General features: G+C 39.5%; 2 protein-coding genes across 6 annotated transcripts; both read right to left on the reverse strand.

Annotated features, from left to right (window-relative positions):
• Nucleotides 1-120: 120 nt before the first annotated feature.
• On the reverse strand, nucleotides 121-10,569 carry fbxo25 (F-box protein 25). Of its 5 annotated transcripts, none has more exons than XM_069515105.1 (11): nucleotides 10,431-10,569; nucleotides 9,449-9,581; nucleotides 5,962-6,065; nucleotides 4,888-4,937; nucleotides 4,695-4,787; nucleotides 4,503-4,596; nucleotides 3,938-4,122; nucleotides 3,247-3,429; nucleotides 2,764-2,907; nucleotides 1,800-1,826; nucleotides 121-1,090 (listed from the first exon to the last, which is right to left on the reverse strand). In XM_069515105.1, exons 2-11 carry the CDS (start codon nucleotides 9,574-9,576, stop codon nucleotides 1,001-1,003), a joined length of 1,098 nt encoding a protein of 365 aa, XP_069371206.1. In that variant the 5' UTR covers nucleotides 9,577-9,581; nucleotides 10,431-10,569; the 3' UTR covers nucleotides 121-1,000. The 5 variants fall into 5 exon arrangements, with proteins under 5 accessions (XP_069371206.1, XP_069371205.1, XP_069371207.1 ...); XM_069515104.1 differs by having other exon boundaries at nucleotides 9,449-9,628; nucleotides 10,431-10,560; XM_069515106.1 differs by having other exon boundaries at nucleotides 9,449-9,578; nucleotides 10,431-10,544.
• Nucleotides 10,570-11,977: 1,408 nt separating this feature from the next.
• Nucleotides 11,978-15,443, reverse strand: fam110c (family with sequence similarity 110 member C). Its single transcript, XM_020097456.2, has one exon. The coding sequence runs from the start codon at nucleotides 15,118-15,120 to the stop codon at nucleotides 14,047-14,049; it is 1,074 nt and encodes a 357-aa protein (XP_019953015.1). The 5' UTR covers nucleotides 15,121-15,443; the 3' UTR covers nucleotides 11,978-14,046.
• Nucleotides 15,444-19,249: the final 3,806 nt, after the last annotated feature.

The raw sequence follows: 19,249 nt of genomic DNA on the forward strand, positions 1-19,249 counted from the left end.
TAAATTTAAATATTTAAAAAAATATTAAAATAAATTTTACTTATGTGTTCAATAACATTTTTATGAAAGATATATCCATGAGGGCATTTCCAGCATCCCAATACAAAAAGAAAGCAGAAGCAGGTTTTAAAAAATATTTAATAGTTATTTTACCTAATTCCCTTCCCATAAAAGTCACAATAGTACCATAAAGAGAATTTGAACAGTCAATAAATATTACAAAAGTTGGAGTAAGGATACAAATATAAAATAATATAAATAACGTCTTACATTTTCTCTGTCTGCCACATCAGACAGTTTTCTGACAGTATTGATGAAAGTAGTTAAGCCGAATAAATATTTCCGCAGCTAGTTTTACGTTTTTCTCTTTTCGTGTTGATGCCACCATGTAGGCCTACTCACCAAGAATTTACAAAGGACAATGTACAGTATGTAAACAGAGACTCACATGACATGCATTCAGTTATTGCAGAAAAATACCACAAACCCACAAAAAAGCAGAACACAGAATAATTCGACAGCCATTAAATAAACCATCGACATAAGACATCTTATTCTGCCACACTGTAAATGATTATCTTTTCTATGTAGAACCCCCCCCCCCAACAAACTTTATAGATCACCTAGCATTAATCATTTATCAATAGTGTAAACATGCTACAACCCCTTTTACATATAAATCCATTCAACATAGGAATTAAATGTACATAATATTTTTTCTTTTCCGTCAGGGGCAGCCCTTTTGCTGAGAAGACAAAACATTTATGAGGAAAGAAGAAAAACAGAATTTTCTCTTATATTTCATGTATCACCACCAACATTCTTAAAATCAACAAACTCACACTTTTGACCTGCCCTTTGTCTCAGGGAAACATTTGTGCGTGTAACCATAGTCATAAAAAAGAGATTTCTTTCATTTTAAGCCCTTTGTATTTCTCTGAAAAGTCTAGTATACACACTCGGGTTTGGAGACTGAGGGTACACAGACACTACGGAGGGTTTAAAACTGGAAGAGATCGATAAAGTGCTGAGGAGAGATGGGCATGAGGCAGTTGTCCGGATCGGTGGCTGTGCATGGGTGGCCAAATTCCTGGAACGAGGTAGACACAGAATTGTTAGCGTAGAAAGCAGAGAGGCGTCTGCTCATGTTGTGCACACAGAACACTTTGACGTATGACACTGGAGTATGTGATGCATCAGTTGTTAGTGAATTTAAAATTAAACAGGTTTTTGTAGGTTGTCTGGGTTGACTGATCGAATTTAATGATTAATACAAGCTCTGAAATGTCTAATTTTCTATGTATGCATGTAGTAACAACTTTAGCTGATTAACAGCTGTTGATTACATTAAACAAAAGAAAGTCTTTACAAACTGGACAAGTCCTTACAGTCCTAACAAGAAGTAAACATGACCTTAATAACCTTTGTGCTTTCCTATAGGTGTAATGGTGCAACATAGTTTGATGAATCAATTGTTTGAAACAAGTCAGTGGTTTTAAAATCGTCCTGAACATAATTACACACAGAGAAACATTTGTGTTAAACTAAATGACAACTGACGTTAAGTTTATGATATAACACAAATAACTTGCGGTTAGGAAAGATTAAACAGTCAGCACAGCAGAAAGGGTGACACTGTTTACTAAACACGAGCCAAACATGATGACATCAAGCAAAACAGAGCACAACAAGACAAAGCTCAACACATGCAAAAAGATAAGCCCTCAGTCGGTTCACGGGGAGAAACACGGGACAAACGGTCGACTGAAGAGACAAAGGCATGATGGGACAGAAAGTACCTTGAATAACAAAGTCAGGTGATGATCCTTAAGGAATCAGGGGGAGAAGCGGGAAGGAGGGGAAGACAAGCGAGAGGAGGGATATAAGGGCAGAGGTTAAACAGTATAAGGAACCAGCCAGGAGGATAACAAGATTCTGGGTGGTACATCATCGAAGGAGGACAAGTAAGGATTGGAACTGCTGAGTATTAGGGCCATATTAAAGAAAACAGACATTTGGAGAATAAAAAAAGTTATTGAGAAGAAAGGCGTAGTAATACCAGAATAAAGTAAAACATATTTTTAGGAAATAAACAACAAGGAGAACTAACGCCTCTGGATCCAAAATCTTGAAGAAATCTCATTGTTTCCAGAGAAACTACATAAACACAGTATAGCAAACACAGTGTCTTTTAAAAGTCCTGATACTTATGATAATGTGGTGCTGATGAGCCGAACGATTTAGTATTAAATCACTAAAAAATAACTTAACACTCATACCTTATTTAAACGCAGGCTGCTCTTCTGAGTCTAAAATCTTAAAAAGACTTTATGCTCATAAAATGTACTTTTATATTTTTCCTGTAATATTACGACTTTGTTCTTAAAATTACAACTTTGATTTGAGTGGCCCTAATACTCTATCATGGATTGGCTCAGTGACATTTTGATCTAAGCACTTAGTTCACTTACAAATCATCCTCGCACATTATTAACTCAAGCTCTAACATAAATAAATGTGATCTGTGTCCTACATGTGGTTAGAGATCAGCTCTCATAGGTGACTAAGGTCAAACCAGTCATTTGTTTGACCTCTGACTGCTACATCTACATAAATGAGCACGAGCTCTCGGCAGTAAAAGGTGATTCAATTAATGTTATGTAAAATTTGTACTTTACTTGCAGTCAGAGGAACAGCACTAGTTCGTCATATAGTGTTCCCTGTGTGAATGTGGGTGCAGGTGTATTTTATGTTCCTGTTTACCTTCCAGAAGAGGATGCAACAGTGTTTGCAGAAGTGCAAGGTGTCGCCGTATTGGTCGTTCGTGGGGTAGTGTTTCTGCAGAATGAAGTACATCAGCTTCCAGTCCACGTTGTCGCTCTTGGTCAGGACCAAGTTCTGACAGAACTGCACGCGCACACACACACACACACACACACACACACACACACACACACACACACACACACAAGCAAGCAAGCAAGCAGGAATTAAATATAGTTATTGTACAAGATCTGTGAGAGAGAGAGAGAGAGAGAGAGAGAGAGAGAGAGAGAGAGAGAGAGACCAAGTAGACTGTACTGTAGCAATCCTGCCCTCTAGTGGCCAACAGTTACATCTTAACAGGCCGATGGGGCAGCCACCTGTTAACATGCTCACCTACGATTATAAACATCAAAACTTAATTTCTCTGATTTTAAAATGGGTCACCTGGAAACAGTCCTTGAGTAGATCTTGTCCTCTCACCTGTTTGTCTGAGAAGTGGAAGTAACACAGTTTCTTCCACAGCCTCCGGTTCTCACTGAGCATGAGCAGAGTGGGTGTGGCCTTTCCCAGGTTAATGATGTCATATGCGTCAGATAAGTTGTAAAAGATCTTATTCTGCATGTGTAGGGGCAGGTCGTTGAACGACAGGCCAGTGCTCATTTGCTGTGGGAATAAGTAACCACCAATCAGAACTGGGCAGTAGAGACAGATATTAATACAAATAGAATGGAATTTTTTTACACCACAAAAATGTTTTCCACTGAAGATGCAGTTTTATGCAATTACGCATCAATTTTCAATACACCTCCCCCCTCAAGATTTCACTTTGCTCCTCAATCAGGTTGTGAGCAGATGTTGCATAAAAAAATGGCAAAGTCTCAGCAGAGCAGAATTCACTGCAGTAGATAAATTGCAAAACTGCACAACAACGCTTTTTGAAAATTCCTGTTTACAGAGAGACCGCTCTCTAGAAACCGGGGCCAGAACCACAGGTGTGAAAAAGCAGAGAAGAACATGCTGAAGTTTTGGGCTGAACAAAAAAATTGGAGTACACACCATAGACGAGACTATAGGCTATAAAGATGGGGTGGAACGCCATGACTGACAGCTTGTGGAGACACATCGTCCATATTTATATACAGTCTGTGGTGCACACACTTTCTTCCTCTACCTTGGGGATCTGCAGGTCGTTGAGCTGCTGCTGCCACTTGAGAATGTTCTCCAGTCGGCACAACCAGATGTTGACATTGCCCACAAGGACACATCTGCCAACATGGATGGTCAGATTGTGCAGAGTCATGTGCAGGTCCTGCAGCAGGTCCTTGACCAGGCGAGGATTGTGCTGGTCCTCGAGAACTAGAAACCAAATTTGAAAAAGAAAACAAAAAAGAGAAAAAAAGGAAACAGAAATTAAAAATAAATTAGGATCAGCCAAAAAAAGGCAAACAAAAATAAGATGTTATGTTGAGTTATAGCAATAACAATATGGCATATTTCCTTTTCTAAAGTGTCACTCATTTCCAGCTGAAAAGTTGCTCATAAACTTTTTTATGTTGTTGCAGATATTTATCTGTTCTTATGAGATGTACAGTCAGCTTATTGCTACAAAAATACTGACAGAATAGTGTAAACTTTTATGGGCATTTATTAAAGGAAAATGTGTCAGACTGAACCTCGGTCTAGATCACAGTCTGATAACATAATAAAAAACGAGTCTTCCCCTCAGGTCCTCTTACCCTTTCGTACAATCTTCTCCAGTATGTTGAAATAGTTTTTCTGGGCAGCTCCACTCAGAGAAGGCAGCTGAGACCTGGCTATTAGCTGAAAAAGCTGCGGGTGAGAGACAGTAAGACAGTTACAGGGGGAGTTGCTTGTACAAGTTTTACAACAAAATGATCAAAAGGAAATTTTGAATCGTTATCACTCACTTTTATAACATAGTTGAATCTTCTTAAGTCTTGGAGGGCACTGGAGAAGTCTAGACGGTTGAGTGCTTCGCCAAGCGTGCTGTATTGATGTCGCTGCACACGAACACACACACATAGTTTGATAAAGAATTTGAATTTATGAAATGCTGCTGCAAATAAATCCTTCATGTGAAAATTGTGCTCCAGTACTCACTTCCTTTGAGTTCCTTCTCAGCACATAGATCCATTTATCCCTGTAAACAACTAGAAGGCAGAAAAAACACACATTGTTTCCCGGTGTCAGTTTGTCAGTAGTTAACATGCACATGTAGATATTGTATATTGAGTGGACAAATGTGACAGACACCTGTGCGATCTAATACAACCCAATCCAATACCCTTCAGCAAATACTAGAGACTATTGCAGATAGTTTATAGTAGATAATTTAAACGAGTGTGACATGTTGGACTAGTATGAAGCTGAGAAGGCCGTCGGGTGCTGTTGAGAGATGGTCACATCCTCTACAGTCCACAGCTCCACAGGGATTATACAAACCTGCAGACTGTAGAAGGTCTTAACTACCTACAGTGTCTCCTACAGATGTGTCCAAGGAAAATCAAGAACATTGTTGATTTTCTATTAGGTGAATACTAATGTTTACTTACAGAAGAATTCAGATAATGACCTTGAATAAAAGTATTAATACAGTGTCATACTGCGTTGTAAAAAAAGGTTGTGCATTCCATGTGCAAATGTACAAATACAACCTGAATAGAACTTATTTCAGCAAACTAAAAAGTGCTCATTATGCAGCAGAAAGGCTCCTGTCAGAATTAGACTGTTGTACATCGAAGTAGAGAGCAAATCACCCCAGTCCTTAAATCACTACATTTATTTTAAATGCAGATTATTATTATGTTACAGATAGTAGCATTTGAGAAAAAAAATAGCTTTCTAATAAATGTATTAGAGTAGAAGTAGAAAGTAACTCAGCAGAAACGCTATGAAGCATGTGATTGCTCTCTCCTCACTCTGTGTCACAGACTCTCAGATGTGAGGAAGCATTTTCTGTGATCTCTACAGAAAACAGGGTTCAGAGTTCCATTTATGGACAAAACGTCACGGATGGAATATTTCAGTCCTCAGCAACATTTCCCACAGGCTCTGTCTTTAATGGCTGAATGATTTGTTATTGAAACACAATTATTGAAGTAGTTTCAACACACTCTCATGTTCAATAGGTGGTGGCTTCACTGCAGTTATGACTTGTGACTACTGTTAACTCACACTGAGATCTGGTGTTGTTGTTGTAAAGGTCCTTTTTCCTCTTTGTTGTGGGGAGCGCACACACCTCTTCGACAAACAGATTTTCTTTATTGTCCTTGCAGAGCCTGTTTGGAAAGAGGAAGCACAGGAAGAATTTGTTACTGCACTGTAGTGTGACCAGTAAACCTAAAAAACATTGCAATTACAAACCACTGTAAAGAATGTGCCCTGCGGCACCACCCTGGAGCAACACGGAAGGAGACAGTGGGACATGATGGCTCATACATAGGTTAAGTGCTGCAGTGGTTTGAGGTGAGCAGGTTAGTACAGCCAAAACAATGTGCTTTGTCCTTTATTAATGGACACACTAGTTAAAAATGGAGCAAGAGGAACCAAGATGTTCAAATCTTGTGATTTACAGGTATATATATGAGTCTTAGACTTCCTTGGAGAGGACATAATTTGCATGAGAAGTGTCTTTATAAATTTAGTCACTGTCCTAAACAGGACGGAAACGTTGCCAAAATGTCATCGTTAAGGTACAATAAAGGTAGAGTGTTCTTTTGCTCAGTGTTTACTCATCAAAAGAAAGTGAAAGGACCAAAAACACTTTTCCTTCTTCAGCATCACGAGGACATGGCTTTGCTTGTCCGACGGCGATGTCAACTGATCGGGGTGATTAAGCTCTACAGTAATCCGTTGTCTATCCCTTTATCGAGTTGCTCACACAGACACCTGGAAGCACAGTAATCTGTCGCTGTTAATTAAAAGTGAGGAATGACAGGTTGCATGAGTAGCAGCAGCATCCTCCACAGAGCCGATATAGGAAAAATCACACAGCACGAAGGTACAGGTGGATTTGTGGATGTTTAAACTATATCCAGAAATACACAAGCTTATGAAGGAACTAAACATGAACAAGAGAGAAAACAAAGACTGGGCAGACGATTGGCTGTTTCACTTCTCTAATCTGTGCTGCATCCGAGCAGCTTTTATTATGTGCTTTATTAAGTAATCAAGAGGGTGTCAGATAAATAATATGCCAGCAGACACTCACACTTGGCAGCACCTTCCAGTCACTTGAATGTTTACAGATACAAGATGACAGAGGTTTGCTGGCCTTTAGAGGCGTGCTGTCATCTAAACTGTTCCTGTGACACTGCGTACCATGTCAGTGGAGACCATAATGCTCCTCTTTCTGGACCACATGTGCTAGTCTGCCTGCTGACCTCAGCTCGCTGCACGATGTCACTGGCCATTCTGAGTTTTCATTTGGAGAGCAGCCAATGACAAGAGGATGATGTCAGTGGTTCTTGTCTGTAGCCATGACCTTTTGTTAGAAAAGCCTGCTCACAGAGTCGTGTGATACTGTGAGGTACTAATCAAGAGAAAAGGCGAGACTAGGCTGGAGGAGATATCACAGGCTGGTGCTTTACAGAGGAAGAGGCTTTAAAGAGTGTTTCCACTTCCTCCAATAAGGTTGTGTTATCTTTCGAAGGTCTACTGGCAGATTACCACAAAACTTAATGGAAGGATGAGTTAGGGATATCTATGATTGTGTGTAATTTAGTGAAGCTTGATTTAATTTAAGGGGGCTGTTGAGGGCCTTGGAGAAGGTATCTGCTATTCTGAGTCCTATTCTAGCTAAGGCTACTTTAGCCTGGGACAACTTCATTTTGTTGGCTATGTTGTACTGTAAACCCATAGCTGCTACTAAAAAGATATGCACATTCAATCATAAAATCTGAATGCAATTATTCATCAAATATTCATTTTGAAACGACCTTGTTTATCCTGAAAAAGGAAGTATGCAGCACAACCATTTGATACAAATAAGCAAGGGAGCCACAGACATGCTGAGCCACGCACTGTGTTGACAATACATTGCTGTAAAAAAGTAGCATAATGCACATTTATATATGATGTACGAGGGGACTGGTTTTTTATGTGACCACTCATCACCAGTTGGAATGCTTCAAGCCCCCTCATGTTTCCTGCAGATAAGAGGGCAAGCACTTCTGCCGGGAGGCAACCCGCACAGCACACAGGCTCACACAGGCTCACACATGCAACACACAGCAGAGAGACTGAAATAGCAAACATGTTTTTAGTTTGGCTGTTCTCAGCAAACAGTGGTCTTTCAAGTCTTTCAACCCACAAAACGCCTCCTTTGGGAGGGAAAGCATCACAAAAGCAAACAACGGGCGCTAACTTGGTTTGTCCTTGGGCTTTCACAGTTTGAAAGGTTTGTTGACATCGTAACTGCTGCTCACACCTAACCTGTTCTGGGGAAGGTTATGTGAGCCTATCTTTATGTTTTGCATTCTAATCACCTCATTAGAATGAAAAGTTGCTTCCAATTTGTCAGTCAGTCAATCATATTCCAAAATTGTAATGACAGAGGTGTTTGCAGTTCAACTATTTTACAACCAGGTTAAATGGCTTGGGGGACACCAAGCCTGACCTAAACACTTACTAAAGGTCAACTCAAAACATCTTCCTCACTTCAGCTGTTTTGGATTTGCTCTAACAAGTCGGTCTCATACAAAGTTACTCTCTTGATTCTCTTAAACCAACCCTATGCCCAGCTCCGTCTGTTGCCATGACGCCCATCTGGAAACAACAGCTGCAATTGTGGGATGCAAATTGCCTCATCAAAGACCCTCTGCTATGGCTCAAATGAAGAGCTGGCCGCATGTTTCTTCTCTCACCCTGAGAAGCTGTGGCTTTGGTGAAATCTGGTCAAGGCATTTACAACTTCTATATCCACATCCTTGTTTTCATCCTGATCTATGAAACAAACATGGGTCCCTCACACAGTCTGGACTAATTCAACTTCACTTCATTTAGTATCCTGAAGGAAAACTGGTTTATAGCCAGGCCACAAACTAGCTCACAGAAAAGACAAACATTCCACAATCACCAGTCAACACACAACGATCAGGATTTCCTAGTTACCTATGCTTTTAAAACATTGACCATGTAACCACTGTATTACGTACCCCATCCTTTTACCCTGTACACTGACATATCCATGTGGTGCAGAGAGAATATAAAGCTTAGATTGACCAGAAAATGATTCTCCATCAAACGATGAAAGATAAGAGATGTCAAAGAGAAGTAAGAAAACGACGTCAGGCATAGTTCCGATTTTTAAGGTGCATCTCTGCATTCTTTAGATGACTTAAAGCGCACATAGATTGAAAAATAATACATAGAGTGCCGTAATGCATTAATCTTGCAACCAATAGGATAAGAGACATGATCTATGTATTATTTAGATATACCAACCATCAGTTATTATACGTTTACATGATGTCCTTTTGAAATGCAATATAAAAGGGTTAGTATGTTAGCGATATAAAAATGTTAGCATTACCTAATAAGTATATTTGTAACCTGTTGCATTTTTGGACAAACTGGGAACAAGTTTAGCCCAGACTGTGCTGGAGTAACGATTCCATTTAAGGCAACTGTGGTGAAAGAAATGATTAAGTTATGATCTTACTCTTTTAAGTCTATGTCTCTGTTGTTATCCTCCAGCTCCTGTTTATTGTATATGACCCTGTTCCAGCCATGCTCTGTCTTTGTCCAGCACAAGCCCGGTGACCTCCAGTCCTGTCCCAGGAAAGGCATTTCTGCTGTGGGGGGGACAATTAGCAGAGAATGTTGTTGCCACTCCAAACACCTGGGAAGTGGAGCAGATATGTATTTTTATGCTCTTCAGTCCTATAGAAGCCATTATCATTTAAACATAATAAGCATGTGAATGCCTCTATTGAAGACTGCAATTAGTACTGAATATCTTCAAATAAGTAATGAGATTTAAAATTCAAGTTTTCAATATTCAAAATAGTATAAAAGTCTCTCAGTTTATCCCTCATTGTAAAATTCAAATCTAAACTCAAAAGGAAAATGAACGTCAGAGCTGCTGAGCTCTGTCAGGAGACATTTGTTTAGAGGGGGACTTTTATCTGCATAAGGTTTTAAACTTGCACCGGCTAGAATGACCTTCCACAGAATTAAAATGTTGAAATACATATCTATCGATCTATCTTTCTGTGTGCTCAAATATATAATGCATAAATACAATATATAATACAATATCTATTTACAATTTAAGGCAAAAATAATTCAATACAACAAAATCACCAGACTTTACATTTCCTCATGACATGTTTAGCAGTGGTCAGAGAAGCAGATCATGTAACATAAGCATCGTGAATGTGTGTTCACAGTCTGACAACATGAGTGAATCCATCCATGTTCATCCTGTTTACACACGGACACGCAAAAATACTGTAATAACACACGCATTTGTCTTTGCACAACAACAGTGTTAGCGAACCAATGTAAATATTAACGTAAAAATTCAAAAAAAAAATCAAGTTGAGACAAAGCTGTCACTCAGCGCATATACCCACGACAGGAATTCAGAAGGTAAATTGAAACAGGCTGTAATTCCCTGTCAGTAAAGAGGCTGAACAGACCTTGACAGCAGCTCCTCTGCTCCGTGATGAGCTGCTCTTCTTCTTCCTCTTCTTCCTCTTCTTCTTCCTCTTCTTCCTCTGCTGCTCGGATCACATATTGACGGAAGTAAACACAGTGCGGAGACTTGAACACGTCCACGCCCCCTGCCCCTCTCTGATTGGACGAGAGGTCGTCGTTGATCTTGTTGCTACCCGATGTCGCGCTGCCCATTGGCTGACGGTGACTGTCAGTCACTTTCTGTCCGTCTATTTTTTTTATCCTCTTGTTTTCTGTTGGGGCATTTTCCTGCACGTGACACAGGACTGCGCACATGTACTTGTGTTTTGATTTTGAGATGGAGGAGGGGAACTATAATACTAATACCACTACTACTACTTCTACTTCTAATACTACTTCTACTGCTACTAACAATATAAATATACATTATGTGTATCCTAGTACTTTATTGTGTTTCATTTACATAGGGATTATATACAGTTTTTAGTACATTTTATGTTTATTACATTATTCTTTAGTTTATATCTATCTATCTATCTATCTAACTATCCCTCTATCTATCTATCTATCTATCTATCTATCTATCTATCTATCTATCTATCTATCTATCTATCTATTATATCTGATTGTCATTATTACTTTATTATTAGTTGGGGCTGTTATAATTGCAGTTGATATTATTGATGACACCATTACACCAGTGGGTGTTGCTATTATTATTGTCATTAACAACCAGGTTGATAGAACAGATTATACTTATGTAATTATGTTTGGATTTGGAGATAGATAATAATAATAATATGTTTTTTCAGGTAAGCTAAAAATAGCACTATATATCAAGCGTCCCTCCAGAGGGTTAGGGTTAGAGAGCATACAGTCAAAGTGTTAAATTAAAGGGGTTCTGCCTCCATTTCTACTTTTCCTCATTAAATGTTTGTTTGGTTCAGGAAAAAACTTGTGCTCCTGGAGCTTTAGCAGGAGAGCTAATGTGTGTTATATCAATGCATTTAGTCTGCAAAGTTGGTCAGCCTAAGAAGTTGTGACACTCAGGGGGCCCCTCGTCTTTGAATGATAATGAATGTTGATGAATTTTGCATTAACAGTAAACCTGGTCTCACTCAGAACACTTAATGATTTTCTAATGTAAGTTGCTAATGTTAAGAACAAAAATTTATGTAAAAATATAGCTACACTTATTGTATTGTAAAGTATCAATAGGTAACAGGATAATGTTATTAACATGATCTTAATTGTATCAAGAATGACCTAAGCTCTTCTCTGACATATGCTGTCAATGCCTGAGTGCACAAATCTCGATCATCTTTCTTCAACTTTGCAAACTTGGGTCCAACCTTGTTGTTAGATACTGCCCCCTTTAGGCACTGTACAAGAAATTAAAAGAGTTTTCACATCTACTGTAGGACATTCAAATATTTTAGACATATTTCCCATCAATTGATTAAACAAATTATTGCACACAGAGTTTAGATTTAAAAAGGAAACATTTCAAACTTATTGGAACAAAATGGAGACTGACAAGATGAGCATAATCTATCCAACATTGTTTCCTTGAAAACCGTTATGCAATGATAAGAAAAGTTTGACAAACTTGATAATACTTCAATATAAAACAAGATCACACAAATTTGCTGTTATGCTGCTTTGGGTAAAGCATAATACAGTTGTTGCTGTTATTTCAGTCAATGGTAAATTTGTCTGAGAGCAGAGTAACATGTTTGCATTCAAATCCTGTTAAAAGAACATATAAGCCAACAGCAATGCAAGCAGTGTATATTTTCAGTCACTAATCGTATTGATATACAAATGAGAACATATTTGTAACTGAATCATGAGACTGAATAAGAAGTCACTTGGAGTTCTGGAAAAGAGTGGATAAGACAAGACGTGACTTGTCTTGAAGTAAAATAGTCCTTCAGGCTTATGGGGAAGTGAAAGGTGTGTTTACAGCCCTAGCACAGCTGAGTGCTCTTTGTTTTCTCCATGTGTGAGAGAGAAACAGTGTGAGTGGTAATTTTTTAAAACAAGAAATCATCATTAGACTGGCCTTTGCTTTTTTTTCTCCCCACTCGTACACCCTCTGAGCTTTGATCAGTTAAACAAAGTTGGCCAAAAGGCAGAAACAGACAGACTGTGGTGAGGAGATGAAACCGGCAGAGATCGGGCTAAAGTGGAGATAGAGTTAAATGGGTCAGTGGACATAAACCCTCAGATTATAAGGAACATTGCTCTCCTCTCACACAGGATCCACGAAACAACTGATTCAGTGGCTGGAAAATAACAACATCTTACAATCCTTCTGGTCCAATGAAATGAAATGTTGATCAGAAACACTTGGCCACTATAACATGTAAGGAGCACAGCTGCCTTATTGACATTTCTAATATAAAACTGTGTGGCGTAACATGAACTCTAAGCTATTATCCTTTATGATTGCTAAAGTCACCCATTTTAAATTGGATTTATCAAGAGTTTATAAATTGAAACAAATAACAAAAATAATAAGTAACAAAAGTAATTCTTCACAGATCAGGTATAAGGCCTAATGTTCTGTGGATTGTCGTATTGTGAAAAATCCCATTGTGAGAGTGATGAGCATGTATCTGATTCAATCAATCTTATCAATTTATTCAGCATTGTTTCCCAACCTGGCAACTAAACATTTGCTCTCACATTAGCAGCTTATAATGGACATGTAGATCACCAATAAAGAATTTATCAACCATTGGTTGTAATGTATGTGTTAACAAATCAGTATTCAAATAAAAAAAACAGAACTGGGTCAGTTCCAATAATTGGTATGTGGCTAATCTTTGCTGCTGAAACTGAAATCTGTGAACTATCCTGGATTTGTATACATATGCAAAAAGTATGGCTGGGCAATAACATCTTAGAGATAATCATTGCAATATAATTTTCATCAATAGCAACATAATAAAAGCCCATTAAATAAATATATAATGTTTATGCATTGTGTGAACACAGTAATGAGATATAACACATTATTGATCTACCTCAGATGTGTGTTATGTTTTGCTGTTCATCATGTTTGTTATCCTCTGCTCATGAAGAAGAGTTTGAATCCACAACCGCTACTCATGAGCAGAATTCAAACTTTAAAGAAATACGATAGTTATTGTGATCACTATGTTGCCTGATATGAATTCTTGGTATCATTTTTGACCATATCGCCCCCACTATGGCAGAAAGTCTTGACCTTTGACACTGAAATCACTCTCTGACCGAGAAGAATGCACCTGGTTTACAATCTAAAGAACAAGAAAACAAACATTTACAAGATAAAGATTGACTAGTTAGTATCTGTGTGCTTTCATGCAACCCACAAACACACACACACACACACACACACACACAGACCAAAAGAAAAGTCACCGTTCTCCGCATCCAATACCCAAAAATGACATCTCTTCACTGGCTTCAAATGTCTGTCAGTCATTGTGCAGGTCCAAACATGCACATTTAACACTTTTCACACGTTAAGGTTGATGCATAGTCTATGTATGGTGTGTTTGTAATGTGTGTTTTTATATACACTCGAAGGCTGACAAGCATATGTCACTGCAGGAAGAAGAAAACATCTCAGTTAAGGTCTCGTAACTTCTTCCCAGTCTCTTTGGCGTTTTTGCAGCTGTACAGCCACTTGATAATCCGTGCGTTGCGCTCGATAACCGACGTCCCCTGTCGCATGTTGACGTGCAGCTCCTCCTGCAGCAGCCCGTCGCTGTCCCCGCTGCTCCTGGAGAAGCCTCCTTCCGACGTGGACACGCTCACGCTGCGGATGTTTTTAGAGATCTCGTCCGAGCGCGCAGAGAAGTTCTCCCGCCCCAGAGACTCGACGATCTCGCCATCCAGACCGCAGTACTTGAAAAAAGCGTCGAAGTCCGCGAAGTTCTTGGAGTACCTGGAGCTGATGTCCGAGTGGGAGCGACCCACACTCCTGCCGGACCTCCTCTCAAACTCGGGGACTGCGAGCAGAGCCGCTGTCACCTTTGTCCCAGACTCAACCCGCCTCCTCCACTGCTGCTCTCCGGGCGCGCCGCTCTCCTCAGGTGTGGCGGTGCCTGATTCCTTATCTCCCTCAGACTCACGCTCATTAAGTAACGGGGCATTTTTATTCACAGTGTTGTTCACCAGTAGTTTACGTGTCATACGGTGTTTCCTGTCTTTTGCTGCACCTCCCAGGAGCTCACATTTCTGCCTGTAGAGCAGCAGAGAGTCCGGGCGCTTTTTGGAGCTGGTGCGCCTTACCTGTCCCGGTGAGCAGCTTTTCACAACACCACCTCCTGCTAGAACATTCCCTCCACGGTTCGAGCTCCGGTTTGAAGACCCCGTGCTGCTCACTGAAGCTGACCCCAAACTGATCGCAGGCTCCTGGATGGAGTTGACCACCTGCTGGCTCTTCACATACTTGGGTTTGGTCGCAGCCAACCTCTCCACTGCGCTCATGCGTCCTTTGGTCTCCCCCTCCAGCTCCATTTGCTTTCGAAGGTACTCGGGACCCTTCTCCAGGATTTTTGTGGTCTCACTGGTGGCCTCCATTGCGACATTTAACTCAGACATTTTCAATAATCCCTCAGTGTGCAGCCTCTCGAGCGTTGGAGGAAGGAAAAAAAGATTCCATTCAAGCCCGCTCCTTGCCCGAGCATGTATCATAACTGATTTCACCTTGTCTGTGCAAACACACACCACATTACCCCACCCATCCTGTGCAAGGCCAGGCCAAACACAAGTCTGCTCAAAGTACACCTGACACTATCACAAGTGAGAGCAATGGAAGCTGACACTGCTGCCTTGTGCTTCCCTCTCCTGCCCTGAAGGAAATGTGGATTTAATTTCCTTGTTGCTCAATACAGGATAACACACAGCTTTATCTAATAAATCTATATCTCCTTTAACAAATCATTTACCCCAGAAACTGGCCCACTCCTTCCAATAATGTTGCACAGTAAATGTTTCTCCCAGCCTATTCATCTTCAAATCATCCACAGTGAGGGATATGTCACTGCCACTATTGTGGAGATGTAGGCCTATATTCAAAAAATCCATTACTCGACAAATACTGTAGTGAACCAGGTATATTGTATATTCTCTATTAAATATCTTATAAAATTCTGTTTCATTGCCTATTTTATTCTATCATTTTCTTTCACTTGTTTTTTTGTCTCCCTCATTTTAACTATCTGTAGCTGGAATGAGTGAATTTCACTTATTTGCGACCAATAAAGCTAAATTAGCTTACCTTATATTCTCAGCCCTTAAATATTGTACTGCCTTTATTTTAAGGTTTAATTGGATCCTAAAATTTATACAAAGCACTCATAAAACACTGTACCTTCATTTTCAGGTCATGACCTAATATCTTTATTAATACCTCACAGATTCCGACACATCCCACATGCTTGTTAAAATAACGACCAACAAAATAAAAACTAGGAATAGTTTTGTATTGTGTAATGTGTTGTTGGGCTCTTCAGGTATAGTGCACTCACACATTTATGAGCATCTGCACACAAAAATTTACACTGCCAGTGCTTTGCCAGTCATGACGAAACCCATTTGAGTTAATTTCTGGATGTGCGTCAGTCTGCTGAAACCATTAAACCCTAAAAAAAATTGGGTCTGCTTTCACTAAATATCCTGTTATTAGTATTTGATGCCTATTTTACTCTTTTTTTTCATCTGTGCACAATAATAGGAAAGTACAATTCAGATATCGGCATGTTTGTTTTTGAAGTGTGCAAAGATACAAAAGCTTTCGAGAGAAGTGAAAGATGGTGTTGTTGCCTTGTTTAGGATGATGGGTATAAGGTGTATTCCCTCTGGAACGGCACTTCCTATGTCGATGTGTTTATTCAGATATGACAACCAGTGTTGGAAATGATCGCCGCCTCTGGAAGGGACTTTGTTATACTTAATTAACAACATTAGAAGCAACTACAGCATGACCTAGTAATTTGGGATAAATATACCAGTTTGGTTGTGTGTATATGTGTGTGTGTGGTTGCCAAAATAGAAGGCATCAGGAGTGTGAATCACTGTATGCCTGTACACATTCATCCGAAACTACAAAAATCTAAAGCATTGACACAGTATTCAGAAAGTATGTCGAAACCCCTCTTGGTTCGTCATGGCTGCAAGATCAAGGTTTGAATGCGATGGATCGAAATTAAAGAAAAAAATTGCAAATCCCATCGTAAAAATTAAAGGGTAACAACTGAATCCCTGTTCTCTGCTTCCTCGTGTAATTGCAAACATTCACTGAACTGGAATCCAAAACATCTGTTGATAAACTGAACCCTTAAGTTACCAGTCACCGGGTTTACTCCCTCAAAAGGCAGAGGGCAGCACGAGAATACACCCTGTGAGAGTCATTAGGCTGAAGTATTACGTGCCTTTGGCTTAATTACCTTCCGAGACTGAATCAGATTCAAATCCTCACTTACTTTCTTTTAGGAGTAAACACCACATACTGAATGTGTTACTGCAATCACCCAGCAACAGAAAATGAGCCATCTTTGTTATCTTTCTACTTGTTAGTTTAATGGAGGACTGACAGGGAAATCAATGACCTGAAGACCTTTTTATTGATTCCTCTTAAATCATTTAAGTGGACTCATATTTTTTAGCTCGTACATAATCATCATACCACATCTGGGTTTCGTGTTGATTGCTTTTTTTCAGCCATGTGATTTCTTTTGACTGGCTTCCCTAAAATCAGCCCGAACAGCTCGTTTGGGGATTCAGCAGTGTTTGTTTATACTTTATACTTCCTTGATCTCTGCTTCAAGTAAACCATGTTGTCCTCAAAATGAGTTCTTACATTTTGAGGTCTGATGCAGTTGAAGTCTGGCGCATGCAGGAGGTGTCACTATGATTAATGACCCTTCACAGCCATGACAAGGTTAAAAGGCTATAAAAGGATTGGGAACATGAGGTGGACATGGAGGTTGTGATGCAAATAATTGTATATACAATTGGCCAATACAAATATTACATTTTTAAGAAGTAACAAATTAATTAAATGCCTAATTTTACATGATTAACCCACAGAGAATTATGCAACTCTCCTGCCACTATGATCTTTATGGACTTCATAGTCTATTTCAGCTCATTGTTTTGATTTTACAACTTAAGTACCTCCGCTCTCACAAGTTTCATTTTCAGCCACAGCAGCTAAATAGCTATTAAAATCAACTGTGCACCACCTGCCAAGCACCACACAGCAGACAAACAATGTTAACAACTCACTGGCAAACATCTTGGAGCATTTAGCAGGTTCGGGATCAAATATTTCTCTCAGTGGGTGGAGACCAAATATTAGGGTAAAAGGTCACAAATGATTGGATTTACTTTCCTCAGGTCAAATCATGACTACAAATAAATAGTTTTGTCTCAATCTGTTAATAAAGATTTTTTTGGGGGCATTTACGTCTTTATTGACAGTCTAAGGGTGAAATGAGGAGGACACGCAGCAAAGGGCTTGGTCAGGACTAAACTTCTGTTGCAGGAGGGCTCAAGCCTCCGCACACGGAGCACCCACCCAACAAGGTGAGCAAGTAGGAGCTCCCAAGCAAGTTTCTTGAAACACCACACAGTACCGCATAGATAGATTATCAGTGGTGAGCCAGTCCCTGGCTTGTGTCCATATTGTGTGTTACTCCATGGATCACCCCTTTTCCAAAGCTACCGTGGAGACTGAGAGCTTGTAGTAGTGACTGCCCTGATATTCAGAAGATATTCAGCCTTCTTGCACTGGGCATTCTATCTAGTCTTCCCAGGCCACAGGAAGTTCCAGCTTCACAACTAGTGAGACATAAACTAAACATATGTAGATCTAATTAAATACACACACACACACACACACACACACACACACACACACACACACACAGTTATTTGGCTTAGTGTTGCAAGTAGACTTCAACAACTCCTGTCACATCTTTAGAAATAAGACATTGGACCTGACACTAAACACATTGGCTGTGTTTACAGTCTTCTGCATGGTGTCTGACTGATTGGTGAAATCTGCTTGATAAGAAAAAGAGAAATAGAGCAGAGACAGAGGGGAGCATAGCAAAACATTAAACACTGACACCATAAATCACTTTATCCAATGAGCCTTCTCACTTTTATGTAATTCTTGACTTATTCCGCTGAGACTAAGAGAAACACATTCTACACTTTAATGCAGGACTGCATCATTTCTTAATTGTGTTTTTACTGATTCATTCACAATAATTACCGACCATCCTCGAGACGTGAATGACAGTGGCTGACTCAAATAAAACATAGATTGCACATTATTAGGTATAATTGCTGCAGGCATCTTTTACTTGCAGCTATTGTTTAAATGTTATGTAAAGTAAGCAATAATTGGTAATTATGCATTCAGCGCTAATTTCCAGGAATATAAGGTCACTATCCCCTCCCACTTAATTAGTCGGGGGCTATTTATCAGAGGCTCATCTTGCTATATTTTTGAACACAACCGTTTCATTTCATTAATATCTAATTTGTTTTTCACTTCATTTTGTTGTTATTTTTTTTGTCTCAGGACAGAAACCAACATGAAGAGAATATATTTTATTAAATGAGCAATAGACATAGCATGGTGCAGAAATTCAAAGCTACATGGATCAACATTTTCATTCTCGCGATTGATCAAATAATAATGTTGAGTGCAGTGTTCTTTAGCTCCACCAAGCTTTGTCTCGCAGCTCATTTTTTCAGTGTTACACACCTTAGCTTAACTGCTTTGTTTTCCTCTCCCTGCTATCATCAT

This window comes from Paralichthys olivaceus, chromosome 19 (assembly GCF_024713975.1).
Source record: "Paralichthys olivaceus isolate ysfri-2021 chromosome 19, ASM2471397v2, whole genome shotgun sequence".
Lineage (NCBI taxonomy): Eukaryota > Metazoa > Chordata > Actinopteri > Pleuronectiformes > Paralichthyidae > Paralichthys > Paralichthys olivaceus.